This window comes from Phocoena phocoena, chromosome 7, assembly GCF_963924675.1.
Source record: "Phocoena phocoena chromosome 7, mPhoPho1.1, whole genome shotgun sequence".
NCBI lineage: Eukaryota > Metazoa > Chordata > Mammalia > Artiodactyla > Phocoenidae > Phocoena > Phocoena phocoena.
This window is the reverse complement of record NC_089225.1, coordinates 114485050-114497071: the sequence shown is the minus strand read 5'-3', so window position 1 is coordinate 114497071 and position 12022 is coordinate 114485050. Positions and strand designations below refer to the sequence as shown.

Here is a 12022-nt window from a genome sequence, read left to right as displayed (position 1 = left end):
TGCACCGTGGCCCCATCCCCTCAAGTTCTGGGGCTGCCAGGCAGGGTGGGCCTGGGGTCTTTCAGCCCCCGCCCCCTGCCCTCGAGACTGGTGCTGCCAGCAGGGGCCGTGGCTGCTGGGCCCCCCAGAGGTCCCTTGTGGATGAGTGTACCCGTCACTGTCACCAGTCAGACGGGGACCGGGGCAGCAGGAAGGAGAGAGTATCCAGTGTGGCTTCTTTCTCTGCCTCTGGGAGCACCGGCCCCAGAGCCGCAGCTGGATTTGCATGCGAACCCACCCAGTGAGCGTGAGAGCAGGCCGTCCCACAGCCGGGTGATGAAGTTCAGAGGGAGTGAGTGTGGCCGTGGATTCCAGGCGTCTTTTTCATTGTAAATCCCTAACCTCCAGCCAAGGGGTCCCTCGAGGCCCCCGGCCCTGCCGTTTTTCAATGCCAGAAGTATCTGGGCTTTCTTTCCCATCTGACATGAGGAAATCCTGAAAGATCAAGAAAGGCTAGATTTACTTAGTTAATGAGCTGCATTAATTAAGCCGGTTGGGGGGGGGTGTGGTGTCCGCATGGTTGGGAGCTGCACAGGAGCTAGCCTGTGGGGTCTCATGCCAGCTGGGGCTCTGCTGCCAGCAACTTCCTTAATGTCCTTGAGCCTCCGTCTCTTCACCTGTGAAATGGGGCGGGAATGGCGTATTTCACCAGCTCTAGCGCGGCGTCTTAGCTCTCCAGCACCGTATTTGTGCCCCCAAGAAAGAAAGGCACAGCCAATCCAACTAAGATGTGCCATTGGTGAGGGGGCCCTGGTCTCCGTGTTGGGATGTGAACGGAGGAGACGCGGGCGCACCTGCCGCCCGGGGTGCTGGGGGCTCCAGTGCTGCCCCCGTGAGCTCGGAGGGACAGGCACATATGGTTTCTTCACTGGAGTTTTCAGTCTCGTGGGCTGCCAATGGGATTGTTTGAGCCTCAGGACACGAGGGGCGTAGCCCCCTCTGATGTGTGGGACCCTGGCGTCTGTGCTCACGGGTGGGCCACGTGGCAGAAAGCGCCCCCTGGGAGACCACGGTAGGTTTGTGGAGCGGTGAGGCCCTGCGGGGGAGCCAGGAGGGGGCCCGCCTGCCATGGCCTTTGCTTATGACCTGGGCTGCGTCCGGCGCCTGCCTCAGTTTACTTCTCTGTGCAGTGCCCCAGACTCCCTTTGGCCTGGCCTTTGCGGACTCAAAAAGGGGGAGTGGTAGCCTCCTGCCCCTCCGTTACTGCCCCTCAGGGGCGGTCCTGGGTCGCCTCCAGGGTTCTGTAAGTGGCCTCCTGGGAGCTTGGAGTCCCTGTGGAATTGCCCCCTGGCCCTTGCAGGAAGGCAGCCCTGGGCGGGCCGGGGGCTTTGAGGCGGCCCTGCGCCTGGCTTCCCATCCCGACCAGGTGGCCCTGGACGCCCTTCAACTCTCCCTCGGGGGAGCTGTGAAGATTAAGCACCCCTGTGCCTGGCCCACAGCCAGAGGTGTCCCCGCCTTCCCTGAGGGTCCTCCTGTGGGTTCCCTGCAGGCTGCGGGTGGAGTGGGCAGGCCGCGGCCCCTCCCTCTGGCTGTGCCTGGGGCTCCTGGGAGCCTCCCGACACCCGGCTTTCTGCAGCGGGCAGTGCCCCGGGGAAGGGGTCCTGCCCTGGGGAAGAGGCCCTCCACCTGCTGGAGGGTGGGTGCTGACTTGGCCCTGCAGCTTGGGGCTGTCCTACCCAGTTCCCTAAGCTCTCTCAGGCAGGGTGGGGTGGCTGGGCGGTGCCCCAACCCAGGGGACAGGCCTCCGGGCGCAGGGGCAGAGCAGGGTCTGCACCTCCTCCCACAGCCTGAGTCCTGGGCCCCCTCCGTTTCCCCTTCTGGACCTCGTGACTTTGCTCGTTTCATGGTAGCTCCCCTCCCACTCCCAATGTCAATCAAAGGCCCTTGGTCAGGAGCCCGGGTGCCCGGCGAGGGAAGGCCACCACCGTCCCGTCCCGAGGTGGGTGCTGGATGAGGCCAGCAGCCCACCCCGGCCGTCCCCTGCCCGCTGGTGCCCTCTGCTGCTGTGGCCTCAATGTCCTCTTGGGACCAGGGCCGGGGCTCGCCTTAGTGGGTGGTCGGGGCAATGGAGCCCCAGGCCCCCACCAACCCCGCGATGGGCAGAGGTGCCCCCACCATCTGTCTACACCGTGCCCTCGAAGAGCTCGTGGAAGGAAGGGGCACTGTGCTGGGGAAGAGGGGCTTTTTCTAGCCCCAGGAGGGCGGCCCAGGAGGCAGCACACCCTCCCCTGACAGGGGCCTGCCTTGGCCTGTGGGTGCCCAGAAAGCGAAAAGCAGTCAACAGAAATGGGCCACGAGTGAATTCAGACAGACAGGGAGAGCCGCGCAGAAGGCGGCCTGGACGCGGAGATGGGAGCTGCTGTGGGCAGTGGCAGGAGCAGGGAGATGGGCACCGGGGGCCAGAGCGGGGCTGAGCGGGGCGGGTGGGGCTGCCGCAGGGGCTCAGGTGCCTCTTGGATGCAAAGAGCTTGGGGGCCACGGCGGGTGCGGGTCTGGTCGCGCCTCGAGTCCCCTCTGGCGGCTGTGGAGGCCGTGAAGGAAGCGGGTGGGAGGCCAGGGGTGATGGGCTGGGTGGCGGATTTCAGAGAGTTTTGAGGTAGAACTGATGGATCTGAGATAAAAGCCGGGACGGTGCTCAGATTTCCGACCTCCTGCGGCGGGAGGGTGGCGGGAAGACACGGAGCCCACCTGAGAGAGGACACCAGGGCCTGGAATCAGGGCCCCTGGGGAAGAGCTCCTCCCCGTGCCTCTCACCACAGGGGGTCCAGAGTGGGGACCCTGGAGCTCTCAGTGTGGGGCGACATCAGTGGCTCAGCCTGGGCGAGGGGCAGGGTGCCTGGGATGACACGCCTCTCCTCCTGTCCTCCCAGCCCCGCCCCCCGCCCCCCACTGGCCATGCACCAGGGGCCAGCGCCCACCTGGCCAGCAGACTCCCACCTCCCCTCCACTGTCCTCCCTGCTGCTCTCACCTCTGTTCCCACCTTCCCCCATCCCTGGCCGAGGCCCTGGGCCTCCCTCACCCCTCCTTCTGCACTTCCTCCCCAGCGCCTCCCACCCTCTTCTGTCCAAATCCTGCCCAAGCCGTGCCCCTCCCCCGGGACCACCACCCCGGACCCCCAGCCCAGCGAGCTCAGGGCTGCCGAGGTCTGCTCCTCTGGGCTGGAGGGGAGGGCAGAGCAGGGTGGGGGGCAAGGGTGGCCCCCGAAAGGAGGGTGCCCCGAATGGTGAGGAGCTGTGCTCACAGCAGCCCGCCCACCCGGCGGGGCAGCAAGGCTCTTCCAGGGACCCCCCTGTCCTCCTGGCTGCCCGTGTGACTGCCACTCGTTGGCCGGCTCAGGGAGAGGGGCACCGCTGGGGTGACGTGGCCTCTGTCCCGCCTGTGCTGGCACTAGCTGGGTGCACAGCTGAGCTGCGTGGGAGAGGGGGGGCTCTGGGCACCCTGGGAGCTGGTGGGGCCGTGCCAGGCAGTGCCACGGTTTCTGGGGTGTCCCTCAGGGCTCAGCTGGACCCCTGGGCCCCGGTGAGGGGGCGTGCCCTGGCTTTACTGACATCATGGAGCTCCCACCCGCCGTGTTCCTGGAGGGGCTCAGAGGGAACCGTGAGGCGTATTCCGTCGTGGGGTCCGTGAGCAAGCGTCAGGGGCCGCTGGGAAACGGGTGGGGAGACGGGCGGGGGGGACATCAGCACCAGCGTGAGGGTCGTAGGTCAGGGAGGCGGGTCCCAGGTCCTCCTCCTTGAAGCAGGCTGAAACCTCCCTCCTCGGCTGTTCTGTGCTCAGGCCGCGGGCTTCGCCCCGGCCCACCCCCTCACCACAGCCTCTGCTCCCGCCGGCGCCCGTGCCCCCCCGTCCCTGCGCCTCCTCCCGTCTCCTCTGCGGCCGAGGACCCCTCCCCCCCCCCGCCCAGCGCAGTGCCCCGCCTGCCTGCCCGCCCTGCTGCTTGCCGCCCTGGCTGCCCGCTTCGCTCTGCTTTGCAGTGTTGTGTCGTGAGCCCGGGCCGTGCAGCCGCTGCCGCCTGTCACAGCGCACAGCGGCCTGGCCCTGACCGCGGCCTCTGCCTCCCCCAGGGCCTTCGTGTACCTGAGCAACCTGCTGTACCCCGTGCCCCTGGTGCACCGTGTGGCCATCGTCAGCGAGAAGGGCGAGGTGAAGGGCTTTCTCCGCGTGGCCGTCCAGGCCATCTCAGGTGCGTGCGGGGCGGCCCGGGCTGGCTCTGTCCCTTCACCGATGGGGCCCCTGGGTGGGGAGACCTCTGCGGGCCTCGCATGGTGGTCCACGTGCATCCAGCCCCGCCCAGGCCCCCGGCCTCCTCTGTTTCTCCCTGTGGGAGAAGCCCCTGCTGGCCGGCTCCTGGCTCTAGCTTCCTGGACTCTTCCTGGTCAGCTGGGGCCTCTGGGGCTGTGTAGGCCGAGCCCAGGGCTGTCTGAGCCCACTCCGGCTCGGGCCTGCCACCAGGCAGCCCCAGGTGGACCCACGGAGCCAGCCTGGCGCAGAGGTGCCCCCGTCACACCCCCTCCACCGCCATCTCTGCCCCAGGGCAGGCGCACAGACTTGCAGCCCTTAGCTCCGGCCCTGCCCACTGCAACCCCCAAGCATTTCCGGACTCCCCAGCATTGCCCCCTTCGGACCCCTTGACCTCTCATGTGCTGGCCTGTGTCCTCAGAGGCCATGAACACCCCCTCCATCATGGGCCTGGCGATACAGCCCCCCTCACTGCAGAGGCAGACACCCTCTCCCTGCCTAGTCACCTTCCCAGCACCCCCTCCTGGCCGTGGGCAGCCACACAGGCCTTTGAGCCTGGGTTTGCTGCCTTGAGAATGGCGTCCGCTTTGAAGCTCCCTAGAGGCAGGAGTGCCGAGAGATCACTGGAGAACACAGACGTGGGCGCGCTCGGCCAGAGGGCCTGGTGCTCGCACTGTAACGGCCGTTCCTCCCTTCACTGCCCTCGGGCCCCTGGGGCCTCCACAGGACTCTCTCTCCTCTACACATCTCAGCAGCCCAGGCACCTTGGGGCCAGAACGGGGCAGGACAGACAGAGTGTGTGGCAGTGGAGTGTCTCCAGGCTGAGACAGGGAGGCTCGGAGTGAGCAACCTGGGTGGCCTGTACCCCCACTGGGCAGCTCACGCGACCCCACTCTGGGTGTCTGGTCCCCCCTCGCCAAATTCTCACGACCCCATCATTCCAGGTGCCCTTTCCGCACCTCCCAGTCATGTCACCATGGTGCCGAGGCCCCTGGGGACCCAGCTGAGAAGGGGGAGCCTGGGCTGGGGGGGAGGGTGGTTCTAGGTGACAGGGATGCTGGGAGCATCTAGTGCCACTCATCCCCCGGGGCACGCTGCCCCTGCAACCTCCGGGGCTCTGTCCTCCCTGGGCTCTTCCTTGGCCCTTCCTGACCCGCTCAACCCTGGTGAGTGGATCCCCCTGAGCCGGCTGCTTTATAGGTCGACGCTGTCTGTGCCTGGCCACACCTGGCATCCCCCGTCTAGTGGCTGTGGTGGAGGAGAGGGAACTTTACAGAGCCGCAGGGTGCTGTTTCACGGTCTCAGAAGCCACACCTGCCCCTGCCCTCGACCATGGCAGGGGTCGGCTGGTCCAGTCTCCCAGCATGGAGCCCTGCTGTGCACAGGCCCTGGGCCGGCCCTGGGTGATGGTGGGACAGAGCCACGGCCCCTCGGGCAGCCAGGGTGGAGAGCATGATGGTGTTAGCACCCCGACAAGGCCGCGGAACAGAGGGTTGGAGCCCCCTGGGGTCTGTGAAGTCTGCTGGGGTGGCATCTAGCCAGAGTGGCTGGTCTTGGGGGCCAGGGAGTCTGTGGGAAGTCAGATCTGGGGTCCTTTAGGCAGCAGGAGGAGGGTTAGGGTTTTGTCCCAAGCACAGCGGGGAACCCCAAACGCTGTGAAGGAGGGGGTGTGAGAGCGTGTGGGGCACTGAGTGTCCAGATGGGTGACGGTGGCGGCAGAGGGACAGGTGCGATTCCCAGAGGAAGCCAGGAGGACCTGGTGGGGCAGGCCCTGCTGAGGGGAAGGTAGGGTCCGGAGGACTCCTGGGTTCTGCTGGAGCATCTGAGTCTGGGCCAGGGCAGGTGGGGGCGGGCGGGCAGGGCTGGGGGGGAGAGGCGCAGGGGTTGAAGGTTTTGTTTTGAAAATGTGGAGTTCGCAGGCCCGTCAGAGTAGGCCGTGCCGAGGGCGTGGCTCCTCTGGGCCCCGGGCTAGCACAGGCTGGGGGTCAGCGTGCCCAGGACGGCGCCCTCATTCTTCCAGAGCCAGTTGACGGTGTCGGGGTTCCCCCCAAAGTGGGTCAGAGCCCGTCCTGGTTCCCGTGCCCTCCCCGCACCGGGCAGCTCTGCCACTCCCACCGGGGGGCAAGCTGGGCCCTGACCACCTGCTCCGTTCCCGTTTCAGCCGACGAAGAGGCCCCTGATTACGGCTCCGGCGTCCGCCAGTCGGGAACCGCCAAGATCTCCTTTGACGACCAGCATTTTGAGAAGGTAGCGCGCAGGGGTGGTGCAGCCACGGGCACCACTGGACAGGCCTCCAGCCTGACCTCAGCACTCTGGGCCTCACTCGGAGGAACAGCAGACAGTGTCTGCCTCCCAGGGCTCCCATTTCTGTTCTCAAGCGAGAGGGCGGAGGAGGGGGGTCCCGCTCGGTGCCCCCCCGGGGCAGGCAGCTCCTCCTCTCTTCTCTAGGCCCTTTCCTAACCTGGCACCACCCGGCCACCCACCGCCCCACCCTGAACCTCAGTGCTTCTGAGGCCTTGGGCCCAGAGCCCCCCAGCGGTCCCTCTCGGAGGGGTCGTCAGTGCTGGGGACGCACAGGAGGGGCAGAGGGCATCAGGCAGAGAGTGCGGGGGCACAGACGAGGCAGCAGAGGCTATGGGGGCACCTGGTGGCGGGGTACCTGGCCAGGGCCCTGGAAGCCAGTGGGAGAGTCTCACTGCGTCCTGCCCGTAGCGGGGAGGAGCTGCGGGAGGGGTACTGGCTGGGGAGAGGGAGCAGAACTTAAGGCCAGAGACCGTTTCCCACCTTCCTTTCCCACTTGGTAGGCTAATATAGGCCGTGACAGCATGGGAGACAGGCCTGGGGAGGTGGGTGCCCGCCCACGGCAGGGTAGGCCTGGAACGAGGCTCCTGGGGTCCTCGACACAGCTCTAGTGGCCGCACCCAGGCCGGCTCTGTCTGACTGTGTCCCCTGCCCACACAGTTCCAGTCCGAGTCCTGCCCCGTGGTGGGGATGTCCCGCTCGGGGACCTCCCAGGAGGAGCTGCGGATCGTGGAGGGCCAGGGCCAGGGTGCTGATGCGGGGCCCTCGGCCGATGAGGTCAACAACAACACCTGCTCAGGTGCGTCCCCGCAGCTGCCGGGACAGGCTCTGGGACACGGCCCAACCCCGCGAGGGCCTGGAGCTCCTCCTCGCCTCCCCCCGCACCCCCTCCCCGCCTCTTAGCCGGCACAGGCGGTGAGGCCCAGCCCTTGAGTCCGGGCTCTAGCCCCTTCGGGTCCCGCCATGCCCCTCTGCCCTTGGCTCCCAGCAGCAGTGACCCCGGAGGGCCTCCTGGACAGCCCCGAGAAAGCCGCCCTGGACGGGCCCCTGGACGCCGCCCTGGACCACCTCGGTCTGGGCAGCACCTTCACCTTCCGCGTGACTGTCCTGCAGGCGTCCAGCATCTCCGCCGAGTACGCCGACATCTTCTGCCAGTTCAAGTGAGTCTCACACCGGGGCCAGGCTGTGCGGGTGGGTCTCGGCAAGGTGCGGGGGGCACCTGGTGACCCCCAGGAGGCTGTGGGTCCCCGTGTCCAGGCCCCACACCCGCCAAACGTCTCCTCCCCATTCACAGCTTCATCCATCGCCATGACGAGGCCTTCTCTACGGAGCCCCTGAAGAACACGGGGAGGGGGCCCCCGCTCGGCTTCTACCACGTCCAGAATGTACGTCCCTAGAGCCCCCTTCTCCCCCGCCATGGTCGGCCCCTCCTGGGGCCCGGGGCTTTGTGCAGCCTCCCCGAGCGAGCTTCATTCTCTCTGACACTGCTTCTCCCTCCTCTGAGCACCAGCCCTGTCCTGGGCACTGGGGGCCTTGGTGGGTTTAAGACTGGGGGTGGGGGCAGATCAGAGCCCCCGAGGGCTCCCTGCAGCGAGCCTTGGGCAGATGTGGACGTGCAGTGTCTGGGGTGCCCGGCGAGGCCACCCTGGCCTGGCGCTGGGGCTGAGGCCGGGGCAGGGCACGTGGAGAGCTGCAGGGTGCCTGGGCAGACGCCCGAGAGGCCAGGAGAGCTCCGGGCCGGGGAGTGTCTCCAAGCCAGGCTGTCAGGAGAGCAGGGACTTGCTGCTGTGAGGCAGGAAAATGGGGCCATGACGGAAACTGTCGGGTGGCGAGGCCTCAGGAGCCCGGCCAGGGAATGCGAGTTTGACCCTGGCTGCCCGGCTGTGGGTGTGTAGCCTAAACAGGCACAGAGGCCTTGCTCAGAAGGGCCTTGCGAGCTATAGCCTGTCCTGACCCTCGGGAAGAGGGGCTCCCGTGGTTTCTAAGGCAGGGAAATGCGGCCAGGTCTGAAGGTGTGCTTGGTGGACTCCTTTCCTGGCTGCTCCAGCAGAGCCCCACGCCCTGGGGCTTCAACAACAAAGACTTAGCAGCTCTCGGCTCTGGAGGCTGGAAGCCCGAGACCCAGGTGGGCAGGGCTGTTCCCTCTGAGGCTGTGATGGAGGATCCATCCTTGGCTCATAGACGGCCGTCTTCTCCCTGTGTCCTCACGTCACCTCTCCGTCCGTGCCTGTGCCCAAATGTCCCCTTCTTACAACGACACCAGTCATGTTGGATTGGGGCCCCGTTCTAACTTGATCACCTCTGTGAAGACCCTGTCTCTAAACATACGTGCGGGGGGCAGTTAGGACTTCAGCCTATGAATCGGGGGACACAGTTCAACCCATAACTCTTGGTGAGTGGGCGAGGGCCCGAGAAGGGTCAGACCGGATCACAGAGGCCCCTCCTCCAGCTCTGTGTTCTAAAGGAGCAGCTGAGCCTAGTGGCCCCCAGCCCCATCTGTCCTGGGAAGCGAGCCCTAGGGCCGCTGCCCGGTGGCCTGTCCACTGGGAGTGTGACAGTAGGAGAGGTGGGCTGGACAGACCTAGGCAAGGAGCACTGCCCCCCTTGTGGGCACAGGTCAGCCCGGCTGGGGGTCTCCAGTGTGGGCCTGGGGTGCCGAGTCCTTTGTGGAGGCTGAGCGCTCACCTCTGTGCCTCTCTTTCCCCCCCTCTCTTTCCCCCCCACACCTCCCTCCAGATCGCAGTGGAGGTGACCAGGTCCTTCATCGAGTACATCAAGAGCCAGCCCATCGTGTTTGAGGTCTTCGGCCACTACCAGCAGCACCCGTTCCCACCCCTCTGCAAGGACGTGCTCAGGTCAGCGGCCCCGGGTCGGGGGGGTCAGGGCCTCTCCACCCCCTGGCCAGCAGGGTCGGCCCGTGCCCCGGACAAGCCTGGTGTGGCGGCTGCAGAGCCGTGCGCCTCCCACCGCCTATCTCCCCGCCTACGGCGGCCGGTTTCCCGGGTCGGCAGGACCCAGAGCGGGTCAGAGATGACCCCTGAGGACTGAGGAGGGGTTTCTTAAAGATCGTCGCTGTCAGAACTTCAGCCTAGGCTGGGCACGGACCGCATCCTGGGGCCGAGGGGAGCCGGGTGCTGGGCTGGAGGAAGCCGGGGTGGCCCTCCAGGAGACGGCTTCTGTGGCCCCCCGAGAACTCCGCTGAAGGGTCCCTGAGTCCTCAGCTCCGCAGACTGAACGAGGGCCCTTCGTCTGCTCCCTCGTTGCTGCAGCCTGCCGGGGGCTCACTCGATGGGTCGGACGAGTGCCCTCTGAGGCCACCCCACCCAGAGCGTGGGGAGAACAGCCGACGGGCGTCAGGGGCAGTGGGACCCCCTGTTGCCACCTCCATCTCCCCTCAGCTGATGTGAGGGACCCAGAGCAAAGCATCTGGGGTGTCGAGGAAAGAGAGGCCCCCAGGGAGGAGCTGGTTTCGGGGCATTTGGCCCCAGGAGCCTTGTCGGTCCTTGGGAGTGCCAAGGGGGCCCTGTCCCGGGAGCCCCTGGCCCTTGCCCCGGTTCTCGGGGCCTCGTGGGGCCTCGCAGGTGGGCTCTAGGGTCCTGAGGGGCCCCCCTCTCGCTCCGAGCTGGTGGAGAGCCTGAGGCCGGGCCTTCCCCGGGCCCTGTGGGAGGGAGGGAGGGACGGAAGGAGGGAGACCCGGGCTTGGCGCCGGCAACCTGCTATCCTCCCCAGCCAGCTCCTGCCCTCGGCTGCCCGCTTCACCTTGGGGGCCTGCAGACACCAGTCTCTGGTCACCTCACACTGGTGCTTCTGTCCCCACAGCCCTCTGAGGCCCTCGCGCCGCCATTTCCCGCGGGTCATGCCACTGTCCAAGCCAGGTAGGCGGGGCCCTTCTGGGTGCATACCTGGGCAAGTGGGTGCCCGTGTAGGCGGCCCCTCCAAGGCTGAGTGCAGTCCTGGTGATTGGTCAGTGCTCTCCCGGCCTCCTGGGGCCACCCTGCCCCTGCTGGGCCTCATGGGGTCCCCATGGCGTAAGGGGCTCACACTGGAGCGGGAGGCACAGGGCGAAGGTACAGGGACGTCCTTTACCCCTCGGCACGCACAGGGCAGCAGGGCAACGGCCAGGTGGTGCCTGCCCGGAGTCCCGTGAGGCTGCCCGGAGCCGACAGTGGGGGGGCAGGGGCTTCAGCGGGGCAGGGGCATCTGAGTTGAACCTCGCAGGATGGACGAGGTTTGGGGTGGAAGGCAGACCCGGAAGCTGGTCCACAGGAGGCTGAGGCTGGTGGTGGCCAGGCCGGTGGGGTCCCTGGACGGTCAGCACCCTTGCCTGGCGCCCAGAGCCCCTCCCCGGGAGCAGGTGGGCGGAGCAAGAGCTCTTGAGATCAGTTGGGTTTTAGTTCAAAGGGGTTATAGGGTTTTTCCCTGCCCTCACGACAAGAGCTGAAGTCCAGGAACACAGTCTCTAGAAGGCTGGAGCGTCAGCACGGGGGCGGGCGGTGCCGCCAAGGCCCTCACAGCCCAGGAACCCGCCTTGAGGTCGGGGGGCGTTGTCGCCGGCATGGGCGCCCGAGAGGGGCCGTGCAGGAGGTGCGTCTGCTGCATCCTGGGCCACGTCCGCGGTGACCCTTGCGTACCCGCCCCCGAGTCCCCGCAAGATGGTGGTCTGCGGACTGAGGGCGCCGCAGGGGGACGCACGCCAGCCCCTCCAGGCCTGTGGCCCACTTGTGGACATTATTCTTGGCCTCTCTGTGGGTCTTAGGTTGGCCCCTTGTGTTTCCTGGGCTGTTCAGCCTTCCCTGCAGCCTCCAGGGGGACACCCAGATGCACATTTGTGGTGGAGCGGTGGGGCTCAGGTGGGACTTGATGGAGGAGGGGCTGTGGAGGGCAGTGGGAGCCGAGGGCCGGGGCCCCTTGAGCTGGAGGCAGGTGCTCCACCAGCTCGGGCTGGTGCGGCGGCTGAGGGTGAGGGTGGTGTAGCAGAGGGTCCTGGGCGGGTTGTGTGGCCTCCGAGCAGGCAGGGCTCCTCCGTCCTGCTGCTCCTGTGTGGCTCAGGTACCACCCTCTGCAGAGCCTGTGCCAGGTGCGCGTGGCTGAGCGCTCCTCCCGCGGGGCACAGAGAGGCCCACGGTCACGTCTGTCCCCAGGCCCATCGGTACCCAGAGCGGGGCGTACCCTGGGCCCCGGGGAGGGGTCCGCTGGTGCTTTATCTTGGAGGGCAACAACCTCACTGCTTCTGAGGTGTCCCCTCCCTGGCCTCCCCTCTGAGCGCACCCTCGGCACGTGGCTTCTCAGTTTCCCACCAGTGTGTGCTTCTCCCCCGTCGCCCCCAGTGCCCGCCACCAAGCTCAGCACGCTGACGCGGCCCTGCCCCGGGCCCTGCCACTGCAAGTACGACCTGCTGGTCTACTTCGAGATCTGCGAGCTGGAGGCCAATGGCGAGTAAGT

The 12022-nt window shown here is 67.0% G+C and overlaps 1 protein-coding gene across 1 annotated transcript in view; it reads left to right on the top strand.

Moving 5' to 3' along the window:
• Nucleotides 1–12022, top strand: part of KIF1A (kinesin family member 1A) — an 87610-nt gene that overhangs the window by 54898 nt on the left and 20690 nt on the right. The window contains exons 28-35 of the mRNA XM_065881198.1: nucleotides 4105–4223; nucleotides 6441–6526; nucleotides 7241–7379; nucleotides 7572–7740; nucleotides 7875–7965; nucleotides 9317–9435; nucleotides 10400–10455; nucleotides 11908–12016. Coding sequence (XP_065737270.1) covers nucleotides 4105–4223; nucleotides 6441–6526; nucleotides 7241–7379; nucleotides 7572–7740; nucleotides 7875–7965; nucleotides 9317–9435; nucleotides 10400–10455; nucleotides 11908–12016 — 888 coding nt within the window. The remainder of the gene's footprint in view (nucleotides 1–4104; nucleotides 4224–6440; nucleotides 6527–7240; nucleotides 7380–7571; nucleotides 7741–7874; nucleotides 7966–9316; nucleotides 9436–10399; nucleotides 10456–11907; nucleotides 12017–12022) is intronic.